The following is a 25,829-nucleotide window of genomic DNA, read 5'->3' on the forward strand; positions in this document are numbered from 1 at the left end:
TATTATCAAAATAGGCCTATATAAAAAGACCGCACAAAATGTGAATTTAATATTACTTTGTAAGCGAAGAGAGTTATGATCGTTGGCAAAGAATATATTCTGTCAATGCTGCTGCCATCTGCAGGAAAATTACTGTAAAAATACGTCAAATCAGATAATTTCAAAATATCAGACATACAAGTTACGAAAAGGAGGACATTTCTTGATTTTTTTATAAATCCGCCCGGACCCCGGACAAAGGCCTAAAAAGGAGGACATGTCCGGACAAAAGAGGACGTCTGGTCACCCTAGTACCGTAATACAGATTATACCGAAATTCCCCCATCAATGGGGTAAATTGGGCACAGTTAAACTTGGTTATTATAATAATAAAATTATAATAGTGATAAAAAGTGCCAAAAGAGCCTACTTGAAAGTGCAATAAATCATTCTAGAAGTGCACAGTAACTTGTTCTAGCACATAAAAAACTGACTGGAAAATTTTATCAACAGTAATCTCACTAGAGGTTTTGATTTTATCGATAAATCTGCAAGTGGAACACGAGCAGATTTATCTAGAGAAAATCAAAACTCGAGTGGGATTTAATTGACTATTACACGATTAGAAGAAAGTATATAAAGATTATAAGTAACAAAGTACTCCAATACAATAAAATATTAATTGACTTACGAAAATAAACCTGTCTTCAAATGTATTATTGCACCATTACGCTAGATGGCAGTTGTGCCAACTATGTGTATGGCTCTGAGTTCTGCAGTCACAACTGGCCTACGTCTATGTTCATGATACAACGGAGTGGGCTATGGAAATTCAGCTCTCCTTGGCAACGGTTTTGTTGTGAATTGTTTTTGTATCTTTCTGACGAGAAATAAAAACTGTTCTTGAGTTTCACTTAATCAGTATATTGTATTTTAGCTACAATATTGGTGACCCCGACGTGATATGAACACGCACAAAGATACAAAAACAATTCACAACAAAACCGTTGCCAAGGAGAGCTGAATTTCCATAGCCCACTCCGTTGTATCATGAACATAGACGTAGGCCAGTTGTGACTGCAGAACTCAGAGCCCTACATATGGAATCTTCATTGAACTCTGTAGACGGTTACTAGTCAAGAAAGCTTTGTTGATTCAGTTTCATTTTTATTAAGACAGATGCATTCCACTTCAATTATCCGAATCCCAGTAATCAACGTCACTTGACAGATGATTTTCAATAAATCTTAATATTAAACAATCTCTGATACGTGACTATCCATAATATCATATAGCAGAAGCAATAACATAACCTAACTAATATACACAAGTGTTAGAAAAGTTTTAATTAACGACGACGACATAAAAAATAAACATGAATAATTTTAAAAGGAATAATTATTGAATGTACAATTTTCAAATTTGAATGTGGTTGGTGGTTCAATTGATGTTATATTGGACGTGTGCGTAATAGAAGTGGAACTCGTTGATTTAGGCCTACATGGTGTATTCAACCTATTCAGGATTTCCGAATGGTGCTCTTCATTTATTTGTAAATCGGATTTCAGATGATGCATAGGTATGATCAGTGATTTTTATTAATTCTTGTTCTTGAATGCCAATGCGAGTCATATTTGAAACTGCTGTGCATGGACTGGAGTGGTTTGTAATTTTATATATATATTTTTTTTTTTTTTTGACGTCCAGACCAGCGCAGTTTCAAATGTTGGCAAACAAAGAAACAAATGCTAGGGACGTGATAAAATTAAACAAATGCTAGGGACGCGATAAAATTAAACAAATGCTAGGGACGCGATAAAATTGTGCGATAAGCAGCCATGATTGGTCGAAATACGTCTTTTCGTACCGTTTTATTGGTCAAAAGTAGTATGACGTAGTAAGAGTGTAATAGTCATGGTAACAGGCTATGGGTCTTTAAACTTAAAAGGGGTATTCTATGTCTAGGGCAAACACCGTTGAGTCAGATGTATAAAATAAAATAGTTATGAGTGACATGAATTAAATGAAGTGGAGTATTAAAATCAGCGATGTCTGCTTGTGCAGCTGATGTGCGGCATGGGCCCTGTCAGTCAGGGAGGGAATGTCATCACCCCGAGATTCTGGCGCCATTTCAACCTTCTGTGCATTGATGAGTTTGAAGACGCCATCATGATCCACATATTCAGCAAAATGATGCTATGGCACCTTGATACAAGGTAAGTTGTAGCCTTTATTGTGTGATTTACATACTTGTACAATAGAAGTGTAATGGCCACAACCATAATGAATTAAACCTCAGCTAACTTTTAAGAAGAGAGAACCATTTTCCTCAGGATACGAATTGAGGGGGGACTCTGAAGATCCCTCCCTGTAGAAAATGATGTCCCCAACTGAAAAGGTATTACCACAGTCTAGTATATACAGTCACGAAGCTCAATAAGTAGGGAATATGCATTCATAGATAGTTGCTAACCATAGACAAATAAATAGAGTTGCTAACCACTATACTAAAAGCCAGGTTATGAACCGACTAAACCGGAAGCAACGTTCTGTTGGTCTCTTTCTGAACTCTGTTGCCACATAGTGGGGCGAGATTCAAAGCGTGTTCAGCATTTGTCACCGATATGTTTAAAATAACTACTGTATATAGTTCTCGATAACACTATCAACAATATTAGTAATTAAAATTACTGTTTTTAAGAAAGCACGAGCTAATGACGCTGGTACGAAATGCGACTCGTAATGCACGTGGTACTGCTTAGGGACTGGCTACACTGTCTCCGTGATTGCGTTGCCAGATTTTCGTTAGCAGACGACATTTTCACGCGAGGTCCAATGAAAAGCTCCGTTCTCGTTCTCCCCTCCACCCCCCCACACTCAACGTGTCATCACTGCACAGGCTACCCCTCTAACCCGCACTTTCCTCTCGCCATTCCAACTACTTCCTGTTTCGTCGGTTCATAACCTGGCTTTTAGTATAGGATCGCTACTATCGCCTCATCACAGACAATACGAAATAGTACCGGCACAGTCTATTGTTCCTAGTACCCTCACAACTCAAGCTTCGTGACTGTATATACTAGACTGTGGTATTACTTTGTCCCTGCCAGGGCCAACAATTACCTCTTTTAGCTGCATACTTTATAGTTTCCATAGTTTATATTAAAGATGCTGTTCTCGCTCGCTGTGTTCGCTGCATTTGTCTTTCGAGTCTCGTCTCGTAACTCTCGTGCGCTTCGAATCTCGCTCATCATTCTCGAAATAGCATTTGGTCAGCGTGGAAAGATTTCGTAACTTTGAATAACATGTATCATTGAAATAAATAATAAATAACATTAGAAATGTTTAATTGATACAAAAAGACAAAACAGTATCATAGTTATCGAAATGTTCTGGTTCTATTATCAGATATTAGGCCTACCTATTGTTATATAAATAAAAAAATCTCAAATAAATTTGCATTTCTAAGAATAAAGCGTTAATATTTTTTTACTTGAGATTGTACACTTGATCTCAAACACGAAAAAATTCCTAGCCTTTTAATAAGGGCCTAGTAATTAAATAAAGATTGGGGAACGGATTATTTTACATTGAAAGGTAGAGATGATGTTTCAAATAGGGTACTTGATTGTTTATACATTCATAACAGTTGCCAAAACAGATAAAAGTTCAGTCTGGTATAAACAACTGTGATGATTCAAGGCTGTTTGACGTTCGAGAGTTGACCACCTCGATGTCTTGACAAGCAGTCAGTGACATGGGCAATACTGTCGTGCGGGTTTTTGGCTTTCCGGGCTCTTTTAGTTTTGCTTTTTTCGATCGTTGTTCAACTCTAGTTTTTTTTTTTTTTCGTTGTTGGTAACTCTATTGCATCTATTAGCTGCTTTATGGTTGTGCTAACAGATGGAGTTACAAGTCAACAATGTGACGCTGAAACGTATGTTCAGGTTACTGTCCAGCGACAGTCCTGATTTATTTTTATATTTGTGATGACTGGTTAATTAATATTAACCCGGCACACTCACAATCACACTCACATTCATACAAATTTCCAGACTCTAGACACCCAGGGAATTATTCTTCTTCAAGAAAAATTCACCGAGAGCAGAGCCCGGGAATCGAACCCGGGACCTCCTGATCTGGAAGCCAGCAGACCACGGAGGCAGTCAGACTCTAGTTTATATGCTATTAATGCAGTACATAAAAACTATAATTATTTTTTTCTTTAATATAAGCTGAGAGCGTCAACTTTACTGCTGGTCGGTCAACACTGCAAATTATTATGGACTGTATTTTTATCGGCAATTAACACTTTAATGTCCCCCCCCTCCTGAAGAAAATATTCAATTCGCACGCTGGTTTTCCTCCTTCATCAATGATGTAATTTATGTAACGTATCCAGGCTAATTTATCTGGAATACAAGCTGACGATGACGTAGTTGTCACAGATCAGAACATTGCATACTAATTCAAAATTAAATGTACTTTTGACAGAGGATTTAGCAAGGAGTTTGATCCAAGCATCGAACAGTTGGTGATGGCAACTTTGGACATCTACAAGAAGGCCCGATCCTACCTGTTACCAACTCCAGACAAGTCACATTACCTCTTCAATCTGCGGGACTTCTCACGAGTCATTCAGGTTAGAATGCGATCATTTTTTTGTCCAATGATAAGGCTCTCAACTTTCTGTTATTCGCTCTGACTCTACAAACGTGTTCATAGATGTCGCTAATGTAAGAAGCATGCATTACTCAGCTCATAAAGGACAATCCAGAGAAAAATGAATAAATTCTATGTCTCAAAAGAATTGGTATTTTATGTTAGTTAAATTTTATATCTATGTAAAGATTATTTTTTGGTCCTACAGAATTATCTGCGATGGTTATCATTTGTTATTAATGGAGAAAAATTAGCTCTGTTGCCGAGGATGGAATCCGGGACTCTCAGTTCTACACACTGGGCCAGTCACTCAAATGAGTGCGTTCCATGTGTGATAACTGTTGATTTAATATATGTCAATATACAGTATAAATAGAACATGAAGTAAGGTCATTAAGGGAAAAGAACCAAAGGATAAAATTTCAATCCGGTGCGGTGGGTTGAACTTCGGCGTAGCTCAGTGGTTAGAGCACTCAGAGTGTAGAACTGGGGGTCCGGGGTTCGATCCTCGGTGCCAGAGCGAATTTTTCCTCAATAATAAATTTTATAATAGTTTAGCATATCTCTGAATATGAGATGTTTGCCTGATAATGTATTTAAAAGTAAAATTAACTCTATTTTAGCAAAGGAATGTTTGCATAATGTTGATGATCTTTTTAAATATAAATTTTAATACACACAGTGGGCCAAAAAAGGCACAACATTTAAATGGTTATATTCCAGTAGCTAATGATTTCACTTGAAAGTTTATTTCACAGACAAATTTCACAGTCCTTGTAGACCGGGAAGGTAATGTAATATTTAATTTTTTAGAATTTATTAAACATTATTTTTTATTTTTTGTAAGGCAGTGCAAAATCGATCGTTTATGCCGAACTAAGCATTATGGTCTTACGAGTTCAGCAGGCCAAGCCGTTTGTTGTGCTATCGTCATTTGTTTTCTTCCGTTTTGAGTTCTCATTTTGTGAATAATGGGTCGCTTAACGAACGAAGACAAGATTTTCATTAAACATTTGCACCAGTATAATAATTTATCTGCCCGTCAAATTGCAAGGAACTACGCTCAACGAGACTGGTCTGTTTCAAGTGTACAACGATTGATTAGCAAGATACGGACATGATATCCCTCCTGAGAGATTATTGCGTGAAAGATCGCATTTCTCAGATTCTCTGATGATTTCCGCTGGAGTTTCAAACGAGATCTTAATACTATGGACTATTTTATATGGAGTCAACTACAAAAAGCAGTTTACTACAAAACAAGAATTCGTAATATTGAACATTTAAGACAACGCCTTCTTGAATGTTGGGACCGGCTAGATCAAAGACAGATATCCAGTGCTATTGGACAATGGAGAAGACGCCTACAAATGGTTGTGCGGGTAAATGGCGGTCACATAGAGCATCATTTTTAATTTTGATTATTTGAAAGCTCATTAATTATTATTAATTTTAGCAACATTCAGTTTCTGCATTTTGAAGTAATAAATTGTCTTCAAAAACCACATTTTTCGCATCATTGTGTATTGACCTCCGTAATATTTTAATTGACCCTCAAAACATAATAAAAAGTCCTGCTCATCTTTAAAGTCTACTCTTTTCAACAATGTATTCATTATAAATTAATGTTATGTAGTTCCGAAAATAGAGTATTTCTAATTTTGTGCCCTTTTTTGGCCCACTGTGTAAGTTATATAATTACTTTGAATAGCAACATTAAATCAAATCCCTATGTTCTATACTCAGAAAATCACCTGGCATATTTATAACAATGAATTGAATGAATCTGTTGCAGTAATAAAGCGGAAACTTGAAAAGAAAATGGTCAGGGACTTTCAGGCTAAATCGACGTTTCTATAAACCAGCCGTGGCGAGAACGTGACTCGCGAGACATTGTGGCTCGCAGTGATAGCTGTGCATTTCGCTTGCTTCTAACCTCCGCCAACCCCACCCTCTCACTCACTGGAGTCAAACTCCGTTCCATTTATATTTGTCTCTGACCTGCGAGTGGCATTATGTCTCTCTCGAAACCATGTACGAAAGTTCCAAGTAGGATGGGAGGACGCATTTTTTTGCTGTCAATATCATGAGAATATTAAATGTATGATTTGTTCACAAGTATTACGAGGAAAACGGTTGTATAGCATAAAACGGCATTATACTACATGTTACTCATGAAACATTAAAGGGTTAAGTGTTGTTGTTGTTGTTATCATCATCATCATCATCTCTGTACGTCGACCCTTTTCCAGCAGATGTACGAATAATGCGGTTAGCTCTTCAATTTGAACTCACTGATTTACTATGTGATGTCAAATGAAAACTAGATGTAAGTACTTGACAAATGTTGAACTTTAAAATCTTTCGATGAAAGAGTAATGGAACGGAGAAAAATTCTCTCCGGCGCCGGGATTTCAACCCGGGTTTTCAGCTCTACGTGCTGATGCTTTGTCCACTAAGCCACACCGGATACAACCCCGACGCCGAACAGAATCGTCTCTGATTGAGTTCCAACTCTTGGGTTCCCTCTATTGGCCGCCCTTTGCACTACGTCATAGATGTCTATGAACATAGGACCGAAGTCCACACATGTGCTCAGGTGCACTCGTTATGAGTGACTAGTTGGCCGGGATCCGACGGAATAAGCGCCGTCTTAAATCACTTCGTGATTTACGCATATCATATATTATTTCAATGTACCGAAGTACATATGATATTTCCATGCAGATGTTCTGCGTCATCATACGATGAAAGAGTAATGGAACGGAGAAAAATTCTCTCCGGCGCCGGGATTTCAACCCTGGTTTTCAGCTCTGCGTGCTGATGCTTTATCCACTAAGCCACACCAACCCAACCCAAGAGTTGGAACTCAATCAGAGACGATTCTGTTCGGCGTCGGGGTTGTATCCGGTGTGGCTTAGTGGATAAAGCATCAGCACGTAGAGCTGAAAACCCGGGTTCAAATCCCGGCGCCGGAGAGAATTTTTCTCCGTTCCATTACTCTTTCATCGTATGATGACGCAGAATATCTGCATGGAAATATCATATGTACTTCGGTACATTGAAATAATATTTAAAATCTTTGCCAAAAAATAAAATCCGAAGCTTCGTTCTTTCGCTTGCTCTGTTGAAGCCATGTTCGCTACAACTTACGTTTGTGAAAAATTATTTTCAAGAATTAAAATAGTAAAAACCAAATTTAGATCGCGACTGACAGACAAATACCTTCGTGATCAACTGCGACTGGCAGTAAGTGACATAATTCCTGATTTTGAAACTTTGTCGCAGAGACATTCTGAAGACAGTTAGGCCTAATTTTAGGTTGTGATATTGTTCATTTACTGTTCATTTCGTTCTTCGTTACACGTACTAAACATTAGTTTGTAGCCTTGTACTGTATAAAATTATATTAAAGTGCCTGACGTAAGGAAAATGAAAATCCGGTAATAAGTCAGACAGTTGCTTCACTTCCCCTTCGTGTGTCCGCCTCCCTCCATAGGTGCTATGCACGTCGCAGGTTACACAGTGGCTCGGCGCAGGATTACATTTCCGCCACCGCTGCTATAAACGAAGAAATATAAAATGTATGGTGCAGTGGAATTCAGGAAATATTGAGAGATATAATGTAAGAATTGTAAGGATTCAACAATACTAAAGCACTGCACGAAATTACTGATATCAGTCGTTAATGGGCTGGTATTTCATTTGACCAGGGAGTGCTGCTGTCGGTGCCCGAGGCGATGGAGGATCTGATCTCGATGAAGAGGCTGTGGGTACACGAGGTCCTGCGCGTGTACTACGACAGACTGGTGGACGACAACGACCGCAGCTGGCTGTTCGACGTGATGCACGAGGTGATCGCGGACAGACTGGAGGAGGACATGGACGAGATGTTCGTCCGCATCAGAACCGACAACCAGAGAGTGAGCATAGCGCTGTACAGATTCGTTAAGGGGTTAGGCACAGCTTACAGCAGTACAATTTTGGAAATATTCAACATTTTTATCCTCCATTAATGTATCTTGTAAAAGGTAAAGGTAAAGGTAAAGGTATCCCCGTAACATGCCATGAAGGCACTTGGGGGGCATGGAGGTAGAGCCCCATGCTTTCCATGACCTCGGCACTAGAATGAGGTGGTGTGGTCGGCACCACGCTCTGACCGCCTTTTACCCCCGGGAAAGACCCGGTACTCAATTTTATAGGAGGCTGAGTGAACCTCGGGGCCGTTCTGAAAGTTCGGAAACGAGAAAAAATCCTGTCACCACCTGGGATCGAACCCCGGACCTTCCAGTCTGTAGCCAGCTGCTCTACCAATCTTGTACAATAATGAAAATTAGTACCTATGTGTAAAACACTGTCCTTTTGCTGTATGAAAAAAAAAATATATTTTTTTAAGATTTAAAAAAATTATTTACATTTTTTTTCTTTTTCCAAAATTCAGTTCACCGTGCAGTGATGAAGCGTTTCCCACATAACTCAAAAACTATCCAACATTCTGTGATGAAATTTTTTGTGTGTATTTATGCATGTCATATCTACAATATGATGCAAGATCACTTCTCTACCTTTGATAGAAATAAAAAAATAAATTAATTTAAAAAAGATCAAATATCAGTACTTTCTTCTAACACAAAATGAAAAATATTATTTATTAAGGAATGTAGTTGTAAACATGAGTTTCAGCAATAAAATAAAAGATAGAGAACATGACAAAGTTAACAAGTTTATGAGTTATGACGGAAACGCTTCATCACTGCACAGTAAACTGGCATCATTTTGAATTTTGAAAAAAATAAATAAATAGTTTTTTTAAATCGTAAAAATATTTTTTTCTTATAGCAAAAGGACAGTGTTTTACACGTACCAATTTTCATTATTGTACAAGATACAGTAATGGAGGAAAAAAATGTGAATATTTCCAATAATTTAACTGCTGTAAGCTATACCTAACCCCTTAAGACCTGACCTTAGCATTTGCAAGGCCTAGTGCAAAGCATCCCAAGTCCCCACTCTTTTTAAATGAGTGACAGAGAGAGAGGGAGTGGCAAAGAGTGGGATGGAGGGGGAGATGGATGGGATGGAGGAAGAGACGAGGGAGACAGGATGGAAGAGGGGTGGAAGAGAGCAGTAGGGAGGGGAGGGGATGGATATATGGGAGGGGAGAGAGAAAAGCGAGTGGGAGAGACGGGAAGGGAGAAAGGAAAGGGCTGGGAGAGAACGGGAGGGAGGGGAAAAGGAGAGAGGAGGTAGGAAGAGAGAGGAGAGGGGATGGAGAGAGGAAAGGGAGATGGAGGGAAGAGAGGGGATGGAATATTGCAAAGAGAGGGGAAGTGAGAAAGGAGAGGGGGTTGCAGAAAACGGGAGGGAAATGGAGGGGGAGAGTATATACAGAGGAGAGGGGAGATAGAGGAGGAGAGAGAGAATTTAATAAAAGTGTTTTTGACTTTGCATCTAATTTTTTTTTTGAAACCCCAATTCAAACTTATTGTATGGGACAGAAACATGGACATTACGACGAAGTGAAGAGAAGCGACTAGAAACGTTTGAAATGTGGATATGGAGAAGAATGGAGCTTGTGAAATGGACAGACAGAATAAGAAATGAAGCTGTGTTGGAAAGAGTGGGTGAAGAAAGAATGATACTGAAACTGATCAGGAAGAGAAAAAGGAATTGGTTGGGTCACTGGCTGAGAAGAAACTGCCTACTGAAGGATGCACTGGAAGGAATGGTGAACGAGAGAAGAGTTCGGGGCAGATATCAGATGATAGATAACATTAATATATGGATTATATGAGGAGACTAAGATGAATAGGGGGAAAGGAACTGGCCACCCTACCCCTTATCTTCTGGTCTAGTTGCCTCATGATTGATGCCTATTGGTGTTACTTACGAGGTTTAAATCTGTCTTCGGACAGTTGACTAAACAACAACAACTAAGAGGAAGGCAGAAAATAGGAAAAACTGGAGAATACTGGATTTGCAGTGAAAGATCTGCCCTTGAGCAGAACACTATGAATGAATGAATGAATTCAAACTTGCAAAATTGATTCTTTTCTAGAAGATCTAGAGACACTAGCACAAACATGCTTTCCATTTTACAAAATTACCTACTTTTATTAACACATTAATACTTGAAAAGCAGACAGAGTGGCGAAATATAATCATGAGTAGGCCTGCAGTTTGAACTACACCTTGCTGGCATCACTGTCACTGCTTCGAGAAGATATGATGAGGACAAGTGACAGTTTCATTGCAAACAACAGAATAATTCGTTAAAACTTCTCATCTGTTGGGCTCTGGCACGCCTACTTAGGCTCATTTTGCTACCTTCAAATTTCGACATGAACGAGAAATGCCCGTCTATTTTGCCAGGAGCTCTTTGTCAGGATCAGGGTTCTTTCACGTGTCCTCTGTCCTCTTTAAAAGCCATCACTCTCGTTGAATTTGAAACCATAAACCTTGAACTCAATGATGATATTCATTACAGCAGATTCCTGAGAATGACGACACAGATTATTATTGCTTTGTTTCTAGGTTGGTGAAGAAGAAATGAGGAAGTTAATTTACTGCGATTTCGCCAATCCTAAAGCTGACTCAAGGAATTACATAGAGGTTACAGATCTGAACCATCTACGCTCGGTGTGTGAGGGCTACTTAAACGAATTCAACAACATGTCGAAGAAACCCATGAATCTCGTGTTATTCAGGTACGTATGTGACAAGATTTCAATCAATCTTCTTAATGCATCCAGCTGTTTCCTGACAACATAGAGTCCACTATAGTCCACTGTAGTCTATTCAGTTGTTGTTTTTCACGAGAAATTTTCAAATTATGAAGAAAACAGGCTAGTCTATATAGCAGACAAAATTCCAATCTGAGTGCTAAAATATAAACTAGGAGACAAAAGTTTCGGCAAAAGGACTGGAACCACGAAGCATGGAACAGACTAGAGGGGAATAATTTAAATATGATGACTCATGACAATTGCTTAGTTTCAACAAAATATTTTTCTAAAGTGTGTGTGTGTGTGTATCTAATGCTCTGGATTTAACAATGAAGTCATCATCCTTCTTGCTTCCCAATATTTTGATGGAAGGTCCACAGATGTCCTAAGAGTTTCACAATTAGCCAGGTGCTCCACCTCCATGTCCTCTTCTCTGGTGCACAGTAAGCATTTAGGTAAATTCAGTACTCCAATACGATGGAGGCAATCATGACCAGTAATCAATCTAAACATGGCCACGGCAGATTTTCGAGGTAGATCAGGAATTAGTTTTGGATCTTTGAATGATTCTTTCCATTTTGAATTTTGATGTTTTGCCTGTTCGCTGTAACTTATTCTTTTTATGACTTGCTTTATTGATTCATATGGGAACTTGAAATTTGTTTTTAAGTTGATATAAGTTCCTTTCTTTGCTAACATATCTGCTTTCTCGTTACCGTTCAGTCCGCAGTGGGCCGGGATCCATTGGAAGACCACTTTTTTATTTAGCATTTGAATTTGTTTTACCATGCAATGAATTTCTTTTATTTTTTACATTTTAGGGGATGTAGTTGAGCTGATGGACTGGATTGCAGCTTCGGAGTCAGACAGGATGACTATGTTTTTGCACTGGTTTAGCCAAACAAATACATTTTGAAGTGATGTATAAATGGCTTCAACTTCGCCATCAAAATTTGTTGTGTACTTGCCAACATTTTTATAAAGAGAAAAGTATTGGCAAGTAGCTCCTGCTCCAGCTCCTTCATTTTGATCCATGAGAGATCCATCAGTGTAAATGTACAACCAGTCCACTTAATAACTTCAAAGTAGATTGCTGCCTTGATCTTGATGAAGTCTTCAACAAAAAAGATATAAATCCAGAAATAGCAAAAGCCATTTTTCTAAAGTAAAACATACATTGTTTTTGTTAAAGATTTGCAATTGAGCATCTGTCCAGGATTTGCCGCATTTTGAAGCAGCCACGAAGTCACGGACTCCTAGTTGGAGTGGGAGGTTCAGGCAGACAGTCTCTTACCCGCCTAGCAGCCCATATATCTGAATACGAGCTATTCCAGGTGAACTGTGCTGCAATACTTTATTTCGTATGTAAATGCACAGACAAAATTGTCTAACATACACGGGGCAATCAATAAGTTTCCGGACTGCCCTGAATGTCGGCAACACGCGTGACATAGGAGACGGAGAAGTTATCTAGAACCAGGGAAACGTCTGTAATCTAGTATACTAAATGCATCACTTGAAAGGCAGAGAAGAAGACTAGCCATAAGGCGTATATAGAGAGATTCCAGGAAAAATCGCAATAGATTCTTGACATGTTTGCACAGAATCACGTGTAGAAGCTCAGGTCTTGAAGACAATCTGACGCTGTTTGATAGACTGACTCAAGAGGCATGGTAGTAATGATCTTCAGTGACTCACGCATGTATGTTTAACAGTACAATAAATACAAGTGCAGTTCGGAAATACATTGATTGCACCTTGTGTATGTGGTAGGACACATATGAGTGAAGTAGAAAAGAAAAGTTTGTTGAATTACTTTTTCTTTGCTAGCCCTATTAAAAAAAGATCTGTATATTATCTACAAAGAATATGTCAGGAATATAGCATGGAATTATCTGTTAAAAAATAATACATTAGAAGACAATCATTACTCGGGAGGAAATTAAAAACAGAATAAATATGGGAAATGCGTGTTATTATTCGGTTGAGAAGCTTTTATCATCCAGTCTGCTGTCAAAAAATCTTAAAGTTAGAACTTATAAAACAGTTATATTACTGGTTGTTCTGTATGGTTATGAAACTTGGACTCTCACTTTGAGAGAGGAACATAGGTTAAGGGTGTTTGAGAATAAGGTGCTTAGGAAAATATTTGGGGCTAAAAGGGATGAAGTTACAGGAGAATGGAGAAAGTTACACAACGCAGAACTGCATGCATTGTATTCTTCACCTGACATAATTAGGAACATTAAATCCAGACGTTTGAGATGGGCAGGGCATGTAGCACGTATGGGCGAATCCAGAAATGCACATAGAGTGTTAGTTGGGAGGCCAGAGGGAAAAAGACCTTTAGGGAGGCCGAGACCTAGATGGGAAGATAATATTAAAATGGATTTGAGGGAGGTGGGATATGATAATAGAGAATGGATTAATCTTGCTCAGGATAGGGACCGATGCGGGCTTATATGAGGGCGGCAATGAACCTCCGGGTTCCTTAAACGCCAGTAAGTAAGTAAGTAAGAAGGACAATCATTACCGGTAATCTACAGTAAAATTTGTATAGTTAAGTATAATAAACTTATTGAACAGCTTAACTGTTCCAAATATTTAGACTATAATTATAACGTGTGAAAGAAGACGATACTGAAGCGAAGATTTTGAATTATATTTCAGTCAAGTCTGTAATTAAAGCCTTGTCCAGAAATACACCAAAATATGAACTTGACAAGGACTGATATACAAGGTGCAATGAATATATTTCCAAACTGCACTTGTATTTATTGTACCGTTAAACATACATGCGCGAGTCACTGAAGATCATTGCTTCCATGCCTGTTGAGTCAGTCTATCAAACAGCGTCATTGTCTTTAAGAACTGAGCTTCTACACGTGATTCTGTGCAATCTCTCCATATATATGGCTAGTCTTCAAGTGATGCATTTAATGATTCCAGGCGTTCCTGGTTCTAGATAATTTTTCCGTTTCTTATGCCCTGTGTGCAGTGGCGGCTCTTGCATATTTCTTAAGAGGAGGAAAGAAGTTAACAGCTCAAAAGACACCTTCTTGAGAGAAATATGCTACAAATTAGCGTACATGCGTACATGTAAGACCAGGTAGTGTTAGGGTTGGCCTTCCCTTTTGTACAGCAATAATTTGTTTTTGTAAACTGAGTTTCCTAAATTGTCCAAAATATAATATGTTTTCACTTCCATTAATTGTTGAATAATTGCACAAATTAACAATTACAAGGAATTTCACAACTTCGCAGCATTTTTCACGCACACTATAGCATCACACGTGTTGGAAGAGATCAGTTACTAGCACGTAACCGGAACCGTTTTACGGAAATGAGAATGAGAAATAATCTGTTAGGAAAGCGAGAACACTGCACCCACCCACGTGGTCTGTGTTGCCACATGTATATTTTACAAGTTCAGTACCGGTATCACATGCTTTTGAAGAATGTCAGTTCTTGTAAAGTCATACTACCATTATTGTTCAAAGCTGCCGGTGGCCGATTAATTTTTTTATGATGAAAGAGTAATGGAACGGAGAAAAATTAAAATAATGTAGTTTGCAGTACTTTCAATTTCAAATATATTTGTAAAAAAAAACTGACAACTTGGCTGTTACCCTGTCTAGTAGACAATGAATGGAAGTGACTTTCGGGGGCCAAAAAGATTTGCGATACTAACGTAGAACTGCTTCCTCTTTGTTTTATATAAATCCAACTTCAACTTTCAGATATCCTCGAAAGTTTCAAGCCATGAATAAAGCTTATATAAAGTGCAATGAATAATATATTTTTATTTATAATTTTAAGAAAGTTTACATGGTATCTTTCATAGCTTTGCGTTGAAACTGTTTTTATTGTGCCTCCTCCTAGATGTGTTATAGTCTGGTTGAATGCAGCATCGTTAGATGGCAGCGGTAGCGAGCTTGCTGCAAGACCAATCGGTTTCTATTTCCCGCCCATGCGCTGATTCAGAGGAGGATCTCCTCCCTATCCCTTCATTTACTTGCTTTAAAACTCTGCTTCTTTCTCTGGCCGCTAGCGCGCTTTTGTCTATGTGTGTTAACTACAGTGAAGGAGGAATGGATTGTCTTTCCTCCACGAAAACAATCTCATATCCTTCTCACAGTTTTCTAGCAGCACATGAGTGCGCGTCGTTTAAAACTCGGTCAACCGAGGTTTTCTTATAGCTGTGAACTTAAAAATTATCGAATCTTCCTCGAATTTCAAGGCATATATTTCATTTGGTATTTACTTTCAAAAGAAGAAAAATGTGAGGAGGACGTTCCTCCCTTCCCTCCCCCGAGGAACCGCCACTGCCTGTGTGTTGCCTACATTCAGGGAAGTCCGGAAACTTATTGATTGTCTTTTGTATGGCAGTGAAACGTAATCCACTAGTGCTAATAATGACAAGAAAAGATTAGAAGTGAAGTATCTAAAGAAGAACAGCAGTTATACCAAACTAGATAAGATGCAGAATATAATGGAGCTTCATTTAGTTGTAGACCTGTTTAAGTGACAGATGTCCTATACCTACCCATATATAATTTCATTATTGTAAACACTTTTAAAGAACTTTTTTGTTCCTTGAAGAATATTGAACTGCTAGCTTCAATATCATCCTGTCTTCCTGCAGGTAGAAATTTCCAAGCAGTACGGAATGACTGAGTGGCATGAAGACGTGAAGAGCATTCTGAGGCGTACAAGTGCTTCTGAACAGCATGCTGTATTCCTTTTCACCGACAGTCAGGTCTGTATCAATTTGTAGGGAAGGATGAAAGGTGTTGTAAGGCAGTGCTTAAGTAGTACAAATGTAGAGGTAGTTCGAATCATGATACCAAGAACTGGAAACAAGGTTCGCGAGATTAAATATTGCCAACAATTTATTCTTAATTTGTGGAGAAAGCATATACCTTTAATCAGAATACCTGTTTATTGCAAATAATTTGTGGGGAAAGCACTTAGTTTTGTCAGAACATCTGTTTATTGCACATAGTAATCAATTTTAATTTATACAGAATGTCCCAAAATCTATGATTTTAATAATAACTTTACTAATTGTGACTGTAATCATGTAATAGGTAATCGATTACAAAATATCCAACTCTGTTAAGAAGAAAGTGAAGAGTACAATATGTTCTTACATTATCTTCCATCTGTCTTTTTATTTTGAAAAATGTGTGATCTTGGACCTCTTCATAGCAATAGCTTAATATTGATAATACTTTCATTGGTAAATAAAAACCAAAACCTTGCACTATAAGCAACTTAATTAAAGTAACAAAAAACAAATCAATTGATGAACACACACACATACACACAGAAACGAAATAGCACAATATTGAAACTGCTCCTGAATTAATTGTTGTAATGTTTTGAATCACAGACAAAAACAGCTTCGTTTCGTGTGATTGTCGCAATGGTTCAAATTTTATTACTTCTGTTATTATAGCAAAGTGACTCTGAAGTTCTTTCATCTCATTAAAATCAATTAAAGACTTGAAATTTTGGTCTCAAAGAGGGATAAAATCTATACTTATCAACCTTTCTAATAATTTAGGATAATAAAAAAAAACTGTACTATTTATCCCTCCGAATTTTTTACAGGCTGAAGGTTAAATCTTACCCGCTTATTCCCCCATTGTTGCGCCACTGTTTATAATGAACACCAAACAAAACATGTCATTTGTTGGAAGAAAGCCTAACTGAAGGCTATAATGGGCTCTACGTTACCAGCATCCTGCTGGATACATTAAGAAGATTGAATAATTAAATTTTATTCCATTTTATTTATATTTTTATCAAGGTAGATATTTTTCTTATGATTTCGAATTATGACACTGAATCACGCTTCCCATTAAAAGAACCAATTTTAACAGAAAATGAAATCCATGCGTGTTACCTATTGGACCAATATTGGCAGAAATCGCAGGAGATTACTTTGAAAATGAATGTACAGCAGGTGCACCCCTGCTTGAGCTTGAGCAGTGTTTACATTGACTCGACAACGTAATTTTGTTGTAATATGAGATATTAGAAATAGAACCAACTGAATTTATGTATTTCATGTATCTGGAATGGCATTTCAATATTCGTTTGTTTGCTGGATCATAGATCAAAGAAGAATCGTTTCTGGAGGACATTAACAACTTGTTGAACTCCGGTGAAGTTCCCAACATTTTTGCAGCAGATGAGAAAGGAGACATCTGCGAAAAAATGAGGCAGATTGATAAGCAACGTGACAAATCAGCCCAAGTAAGATTCTTAGTTAATTTATCATTTAACTGTACCATTTTATGAACTGAAAATAACATATAATTATTTACTTACTTACAAATGGCTTTCAGAGAACCTGGAAGTTCATTGCCGTCCTCACAAGATTAATTCAGTCCCTAGCATCATATCCCGTCACCCTCAAATCCAATTTAATATTATTCTCTCATCTACGTCTCGGCCTTTCCAAAGGTTTTTTCCCCTCCGGCCTCCCAACTAACATTCTATATGCATTTCTGGATTCATCCATATGTACATGCCCTGCCCATCTCAAACGTCTAGATTTAATGTTCCTAATTGTGTCAGGTGAAGAATACAATGAGTGAAATTCTGCTTTGTGTAACTTTCTCCATTCTCCTGTAACTTTATCCCTCTTAGCTACAAAAATTTTCCTAGGCACCTTATTCTCGAACACTCTTAACCTCTGTTTCTCTCTCGAAGTGAGAGTCCAAGTTTCACAACCATACAGAACAACCGGTAATATAACTGTTTTATAAATTCTAACTTGCAGCTTTTTTGAGAGCAGACTGGATGACAAAAGCTTCTCAACCGAATAATAACATACATTTCTCATATTTATTCTGCGTTTAATTTTCTCTCGAGTGTCATTTATATTTATTACTGTTGCTCCAAGATATTTGAATATTTCCACCTTTTGAATCGAAAAATTTCCAAGTTTTTAATTTACATTTTAAAATCGTACTGTGTTCTGATCACGAGACAACCATTTTATTATTAGTAATTAAAATGTTCTCATACATGTTTGTTACACTAAATTGTTACTTGTTTGCAGACAGATGGGAGCCCTGTAGCATTGTTCAACCTATTCGTGTCCATTGTGAGAGATCAGCTGCATATTGTACTGGCGATGAGCCCCATTGGTGATGCCTTCAGAAATAGAATTCGTAAATTTCCTGCTATGGTCAACTGTTGTACCATAGATTGGTTCCAGGTCAGTGCATGTACCAGTACTGTGTTGCTTTATTCGTTATCTTTTGTGTACAACAAAATGGTTACAATTTTACTTAAAACAATATGTTGTTGTTGTTGTTGTTTTCTAATGCCAGGCATTTGACAATAAAGTCATTTGACCTCTTGCACTCCAATATTTTTCAAAGATATTATCATTACCAGCCATTGAAGCACAGATTTGAAAAATGGCAAGTTGTAGCCGATTTAAGTGAACACCATATTTTAACGTTTTGGTGGCTACTTCATTCACACACAACCCCCAGAATGTCTGGAGGACCACACCTGCTGTTGGTCGACGGGTCCATTGGACCTATCTGGGAGATCTTGTTGATCACCAGCTTTCCCTCCTTAAGCCACTGGAGGACGATTTTAGTGCCATAGCAGGTCAGCACTAGGAACAGAAAAGTAGGAAGGAAAGGGAAATGAACCCCTAGGCCTCGAATGCTCTAATGCTGTCAGGGTCGAAGAAAGTAAGAGTTCAGTCAGAGGACTGGATAGGAAAGGGTAAAGAACTTAAAACAATATCCTGAAGATGATCGCCATGGTGGCTGAGTGCTAGAGCACTTGGCTTATAAACCCTGGTTCAAATCCCAGTCGATCCATGCTGAAGTCATAACTTGTGTTGGGCAAGCCAGTGATCCAGGCAACACAGGGATCTTCCCTGGGTACCGGTACTCTGGTTGTTCTGTGACCTTCCAACAATTCTCCATCATCATCATCATCATCATCATTATTCATTATGGGCGTAATGTAGACCCACCCCCCATGGTGCACTCTGGACAGTCTCTGACGAACTAAGTGGTCTATGCTTCTCCGCACTAGCGACATCTATAAGTTACGCTCGTAGAGTCAGGGTGAATAATGGAAATTTAAGGACCTTGTCATAATTCTGTCAGAATAAACGAATTCAGTAGATGAACTGCAACGATACTAGAAAAATAAAGTAGTCCTTCTTTTATATAATAAAGGACCTGGAAAGAACTTTCTTTCAAAGTACAATGAAACCTGTTCAAATCGGAACCTGAATCATCCAGAATCCTGTCTATTTCGGAACAATTTATTGGTCCCGGCGAAATTTGTATGTATTATGCGTAATTTTTCCTGAATAAAACGGAAACTGTCCAACGCGGAAACGGAAACTGTCTGCTACTGTTCAAAACAGAAACAATATTTTGGACACACTATATTTTGAAACAGCGTATAATTTCAAGGAATATACGAAATATGTAGGTCACTAAGATAAAAACAAGTTTTCTTTGCAAAATTCTAGAGGGTACGAGGGTGTGTTGGCCTGTCGGTCATAAATTTTATTACCCTGTTGACTAGGCAGACGAGTCCCTTCAAAGATTTTCGATGCTTCACACCCGTGTACTGTCGTAGCTAAACAGAGCGCAAGTGTAGTGATTTCCAGGTAAAAAAAAAAGTTGCATAAAATGTGGCATTAACATTAAGTGATGAAGTAAAAGTTATCGAGATAAAGGAAAATTAGAAACAAAGTCTATGTGAAATAATACTGAAGTACAGTTGTGGAAAACTCAGGTGTGACACTTTAAAAAATAAAGATCATAATAAGTGAGTGGCGTGCGGCCAATATTGGTGACACAAAAGGAACCAGAAAGCAACTGTTTACGTGGAAATAAATTAATGTTGTGGGAGTGGGTTCTTCATGACCTTTCAAAGAACAAGCCAATTTCTGGATCTATTCTGCAAAGCAAGCTATTGAACTGGGAAAGAAATTAAATAAACCAGAATTCAAGGCTTCTAATAGATGGCTCCTAGTCCAATTAATTAATAATGTGCAGTGATATGCAGTACAGTGTTAGAGTATAGTGTTAGATATTAAATAGAATGAGATTAATAAACTTAAGAATGTTTAATGACTAATGAGTGAGTTACGATAATATTTATACAGAAAATAAGATTTTAGTCAAGATGATTCACCAACGTAATAAACGACACAAAGCTGATTTAATGTGATGAGTGTTAAATGGAATATTTTGTACTTCTTGTAATTTGCGGTATGCCATTTTGTTTTTAATGTATATGAATGACAAAATATTCCATTTTAATGTTACACCTGAATAATACGGAAACCTGTCCACAACGGAAAAAAATTAGGACCATGTCACTTCCGTCTTGAACAGGTTTCACTGTATCATTTTAATGAACCTTCAAATTCTTTTATATAAATTAGTTTTAATTTTTTAAGATTCAGGCTGTGCGAAATTTTCGTATTTTTTTTTTTATTTACTAGAATGTAACATAGAAGGGAATCCTGCTCAACTCTGAATTTATAACTTTTCGGAATATTTATGATAGACACTTTCTTGTGTTAAATATTATTCACGTACCTTGTTAACATGTTTCGACCTATTTTCGATCATCTTCGGAACTGGTCGTTGTTGGTCTTGGTGCCTCTTGTTTCCTATGTGAGTGCGTTCGTAGTGTAGAGTCAAAGAGTGTGTGTGTTTTAAAGTTTAGTTGTGTGTTGAGAATGTATGTTTTCGTGTGTCTGTATATTTCATATTGCTCTAGTGTGTTGAGTTTCTGGCTTTTTGGTTGGATGTGCAGTATTTCCATGTCTGTGTTGATGTCTTTGTAGGTGTGGTTGGCATTTGTCATGTGTTCTGCATATGTGGAGGTGTTCTGTAATTTTGTTATTGCTGTGATGTGTTCTTTGTAATGTGTTTGAAATGATCTGCCTGTCTGTCCTGTGTAGAAGTTGTTGCAGGTGTTACATTTGAGTTTGTTTGCCTGTGTGGTTGTATTTGTTTGTTTGTGTTGTTTGTGTGTTGAGATGTTTTTGTAGAGTGTTATTTGTTCTGTATGCGATGTTGTAGTTCAATTTCTTGAATGAGGTTGCAATTTTATGTGTGTTTTTGTTTTCGTATGTTAGCGAATAATAATTAACACAAGAAAGTTCCTATCATAAATATTCCGAAGTGATATAGTGTTAAAAGTTGTGTAATCAAGATGTATTATAACTTTTGTTAGGCAAGCCAGTGGTCCAAGTAACACAGGGGTTTTCCCCGAGTACTCTGGTTCTCCTGTGGCATCCCACCAATTTTTCATCACTATCATTCATTGTGTAATGTAGACCCAATGTCTGTGGTGCACTCTGGATAGTATCTGACGAACTAAGTGATCAATATTTCTTAGCATTAGCGACGTCTATGAGCTACGCTTGTAAAGTTGGATCTAATAACACGTTAAGGGACCTGCCATTGGACAAATCAATCAATCAATTAATCAATCAATCTTCTTAATGTATCCAGCTGTTTGCTGACATCATAAAGTCCACCATAGTCCACTGTAGTCTATTCAGTTGTTGTTTTTCACGAGAAATGAGGGGTATTTCGATCGGTGTTCATTATAGATGCCTGTTGCTAGTAGCCAGAGTTGGGGTGTAGTCAATATATACAGCAGGGCTGTGTCTTCTGCAACTGGTACTGATGATTTTAATGTACTTATTTTGTGGTTTATGGATGGACAGTATAGAAGAATGTGTTCTAGATCTTCATCATGATTATTACACCACAGACAAGTAGGATTATCAGAAATGTGAAATCGGTGTAGGTACAATTGTGTGACAATGTGACCTGTTCTGACTCTTGTTAAAAATGTTTGAACATGTCTAGACAAGTTTTTGTACATTTCCAGGTCATAACATCAGGTAAGTCTTGTAACATTATATTAAATAAATTTGGGCTTAAAACAGAACCTTGAGGTATACCACCTGTAATTTTTTTTGGATAAAGATAAATTATTATTTACAGAGATTTGAATTGTTCTTTCATTAAGAAAAGAATGTAGAAATCTTAGCATTCTGCCTTTGTAATAAAATGGATCTGTGTGGAGTATTATCAAAAGAGGCTTCAAAGTCTATCTGCCATTGGACAAAAAAATAAATAAAAGAAAGAGAATTAAAACTTGAGAATGACATTATCTAGAAACAAAATTGATTGGAATATATGAATACAGGGCTTATTGTTTATTTATAAAGAGAAAATGATGGCTGTTTGTGTGCAGGCGTGGCCAGAAGATGCGCTGCTGGCTGTATCGACTCGCTTCCTAGCTGAAATTGAGTTGACGCAGAAGGAACGAGATGCCTGCATCACCATGTGCCAGGAATTCCACACGTCCACCCAAGAACTCTCAGTGGAGTTCTTGAAGAGGCTTGGGCGTTATAACTACGTCACTCCCACGTCATACCTCGAGCTTATCAACACATTCAAAGAGCTGCTCAGCAAGAAGAGAGGGTGAGATTGTTTTATCATGTGAGTAGAACTTCATGCCAATGTCAATGTGTCAACGATGAGATATCACGTTGCTTTTGGGCAGGGAGGTGCTGACGGGCAAGTCGCGCTACGAGGTCGGCATAGAGAAGCTGGACAGTGCTGCTGGCCAAGTGTCCGTAATGCAGGAAGAGCTGGTAGCCTTGCAGCCCCAGTTGGTGGAAGCTGCCGATCAAGTGCAGGACATGGTGGCCAAAGTGGAAAAGGAGTCCGCAGATGTGGCAGAGGTATGTGCTAACTTTTGCCCGCAAATGCAGGTGTAGCAATATATAATATATACTGTATGAAAATTCTCAAACACTTTATCATCTTCTTCTTCTTCTTTTCTGGCTCTACAGCCCTTTGTGAGCTTTGGCCAGGGGCGGCTTTTGAGGTAGTGCCAGTGTGCCATGGCACCACCAATGAAAGAAACAAAAAATCATATCCTAAAAGCAGTTGTAATAGTTTATTTCTACACATTTTATTCGTATTTCATTTGAACGAGCGCGCGCACAGATCCGGACGCACTCTTGCAGCGTTTTTCCGAACGTTGGAGCCACTTCGGTACAGCACTGCCTACGTCCATATAACACTGTACAAAAGGCTACTGATTCTAGTTTATATGCGTTTCTTATGGCAGACTTTGAGCCGAATTCAGTTTGACTCAGTAGTTAATATTCCGTCCGCTAGAGCACAGTAATACAGAAATTTCTCTAGATGGCAGGGTTGTTGAAGACGTTAGGAAGGGAACCATCAACTGCAGACTTTCGCGAAAACACAAGTTAAAGTTCCGCGCCAAATGTTAATGTAATGTTGCCAATTCAAAACTAATGCACATAACTTGGATTTGAATGTGTAAATTGTTATCCATTTAACAATATTGAATGCAGAGATAATCATGGTTCTTTTTACAAAGATAAATATTATTTCATATTATGCAAAACTGTTTGTTAATGTTGTGTAATATTTGTTTTATTTTGCGGCAACTAAATATCGCTAAACTGTTGCTATAGTATTGATGCTTTTGTTAATGATACATGAGATCTGTGCAGGCCTGTTTAAATAAAGTGCAAATGTGTTTGTTTATTATCTATATCACTGTTTATCTCGTGTATTTTTGCCAGTAATTTTACTAGTTATAAAATTATTTGTACGGTATTTAACTAACAAACTAATAAAGTTTTGCATTATCTGTATCTGTAAATTTCGTTATTAGTTTCGAAAATGTTATTGTAACTGTTGCTAGATGCATTATTAACTGTACACCTGGTAAAATAGCTGGTTTAGTTAATGTGATTTATTTAACATAATGCAAACGTGAGCTGCGATTATCAATTTCACTAGGGTAATTTGCATACAACCTTTTTTCATTTTTGGCACCACCATCAGAATGCCACACTGGCTGCTGCTGACTTTGGCCTCCTTCACAATTTTCCCCCACTCGTCTCTATCTTGTGTCTTCCTTTCCCATCCCCTTATACCCATTCTTCCCACAGCCATCTCAACATTCTGTAACCACCTCTTCCTAGGTCTTCCTTTCTTTCTTACTCCTATAACGTGTCCATGGAGCAGGAGTTTAGGCATTCTTCCTTCTTGCATTCTCTCCACATGACCCAGCCATCTCAATCTCATGGATTTGTTATGTTTTACTAAATCTTCTCCTTCCAGTATTTGGTCAATTTCCGTGTTTGATCTAGTTCTCCATTCTCCAGGTTCAAATATTGGTCCATATACACGTCTCATAAATAATTTCATACACTTTATCATTAAGTGGAAAAGGAGTCTGCAGAGGTGTGTTGCAAGTTTTCTTCACACATGGAGATGTAACAATATTCTATGAAATTTCTTATACATTATAGTATGGTACGTACTGTATCAAGTGGGAAAGGAGTCCGCAATGCTAATTCTGATATTGCAAGCAGGTTTTGTAGTGCTGTTCGATTTTCTGTTGGCTTTTTTATCAGTAAACATGCCAGAAAATACGATGACAGGTTTTCCTATACATCGATTTTATTCTGGTCTTCTATTACTATGTAGTTCTGCCTTGTGATTGGCTTATTTGTCTTGACTTGAAAATGAACCTAAAATATTAGAGCTACCGGTACAAGGTTTCTATGTAGATATATAATGAAAGGTCACATTGAATACCAGTACTGACCTTCATTTGAGAGTTGTGCAATCATTAAAGTTAGCGTTGTGTATAGAATTTGAACTCCTACTGATTAGTATGTGCCAAGAATTCATTCAACATTGTCCAGCAGAGCATTGCAAATACATTTTGCAGTCTTCAATATACCAAATATATTGTTGTGCAGGTAGAGAAAGTAGTGATGGCAGATGAAGAAGTGGCCAATGAGCAAGCAGCTGACGCTCAAGCAATCAAGGACGAATGCGATGCTGATCTTGAAGAGGCAATGCCCATCTTGAATGCAGCTCTGGCAGCTCTCAACACCCTCACACCTAATGACATCACTATTGTTAAGACTATGAAGAGTCCTCCGAAAGGGATTAAACTTGTCATGGAGGCCATATGTATTCTGAAGGTAAGACATTCAAGTACGTGGGTGTTTACATCAAAGTAACAAGTTTTCCACATGAAAGTTGAAAGGAAAAGAGTAAAATATGGCAGCGAATATATATATATACATATATATATATATTATTTAAGTGGAGTTAGTCAAAGTTGTTAATCATGAGTTGATCTCTGACTTCTACTGAGCCCTGCTGTGAAAAATGTACCGGACATAACGTTTATTCTATTTAAGGTTATAGCCTATAGCAGCAATTTAAGTTCGTGTCCATTCCGTTCGTTTTTATTGTTTAATTTTTTCCGTCTCAATGCCTTTTATGTAAGTCTGACTTTCGATATTATATTTCTATTTTATCAGTCTTATTGCTTTTATTATTATTATTATTATTATTATTATTATTATTA

General features: G+C 37.7%; 1 protein-coding gene across 1 annotated transcript in view; it reads left to right on the top strand.

Moving 5' to 3' along the window:
- Positions 1-25,829, top strand: part of Dhc36C (Dynein heavy chain at 36C) — a 152,725-nt gene that overhangs the window by 77,609 nt on the left and 49,287 nt on the right. Inside the window, exons 30-40 of the mRNA XM_069842371.1 lie at positions 2,044-2,195; positions 4,474-4,621; positions 8,355-8,564; positions 11,176-11,348; positions 12,559-12,700; positions 16,012-16,125; positions 17,490-17,630; positions 18,442-18,600; positions 22,650-22,879; positions 22,962-23,142; positions 25,210-25,437. Coding sequence (XP_069698472.1) covers positions 2,044-2,195; positions 4,474-4,621; positions 8,355-8,564; positions 11,176-11,348; positions 12,559-12,700; positions 16,012-16,125; positions 17,490-17,630; positions 18,442-18,600; positions 22,650-22,879; positions 22,962-23,142; positions 25,210-25,437 — 1,878 coding nt within the window. The remainder of the gene's footprint in view (positions 1-2,043; positions 2,196-4,473; positions 4,622-8,354; positions 8,565-11,175; positions 11,349-12,558; positions 12,701-16,011; positions 16,126-17,489; positions 17,631-18,441; positions 18,601-22,649; positions 22,880-22,961; positions 23,143-25,209; positions 25,438-25,829) is intronic.

This window comes from Periplaneta americana, chromosome 12 (genome assembly GCF_040183065.1).
Source record: "Periplaneta americana isolate PAMFEO1 chromosome 12, P.americana_PAMFEO1_priV1, whole genome shotgun sequence".
Taxonomy (NCBI): domain Eukaryota; kingdom Metazoa; phylum Arthropoda; class Insecta; order Blattodea; family Blattidae; genus Periplaneta; species Periplaneta americana.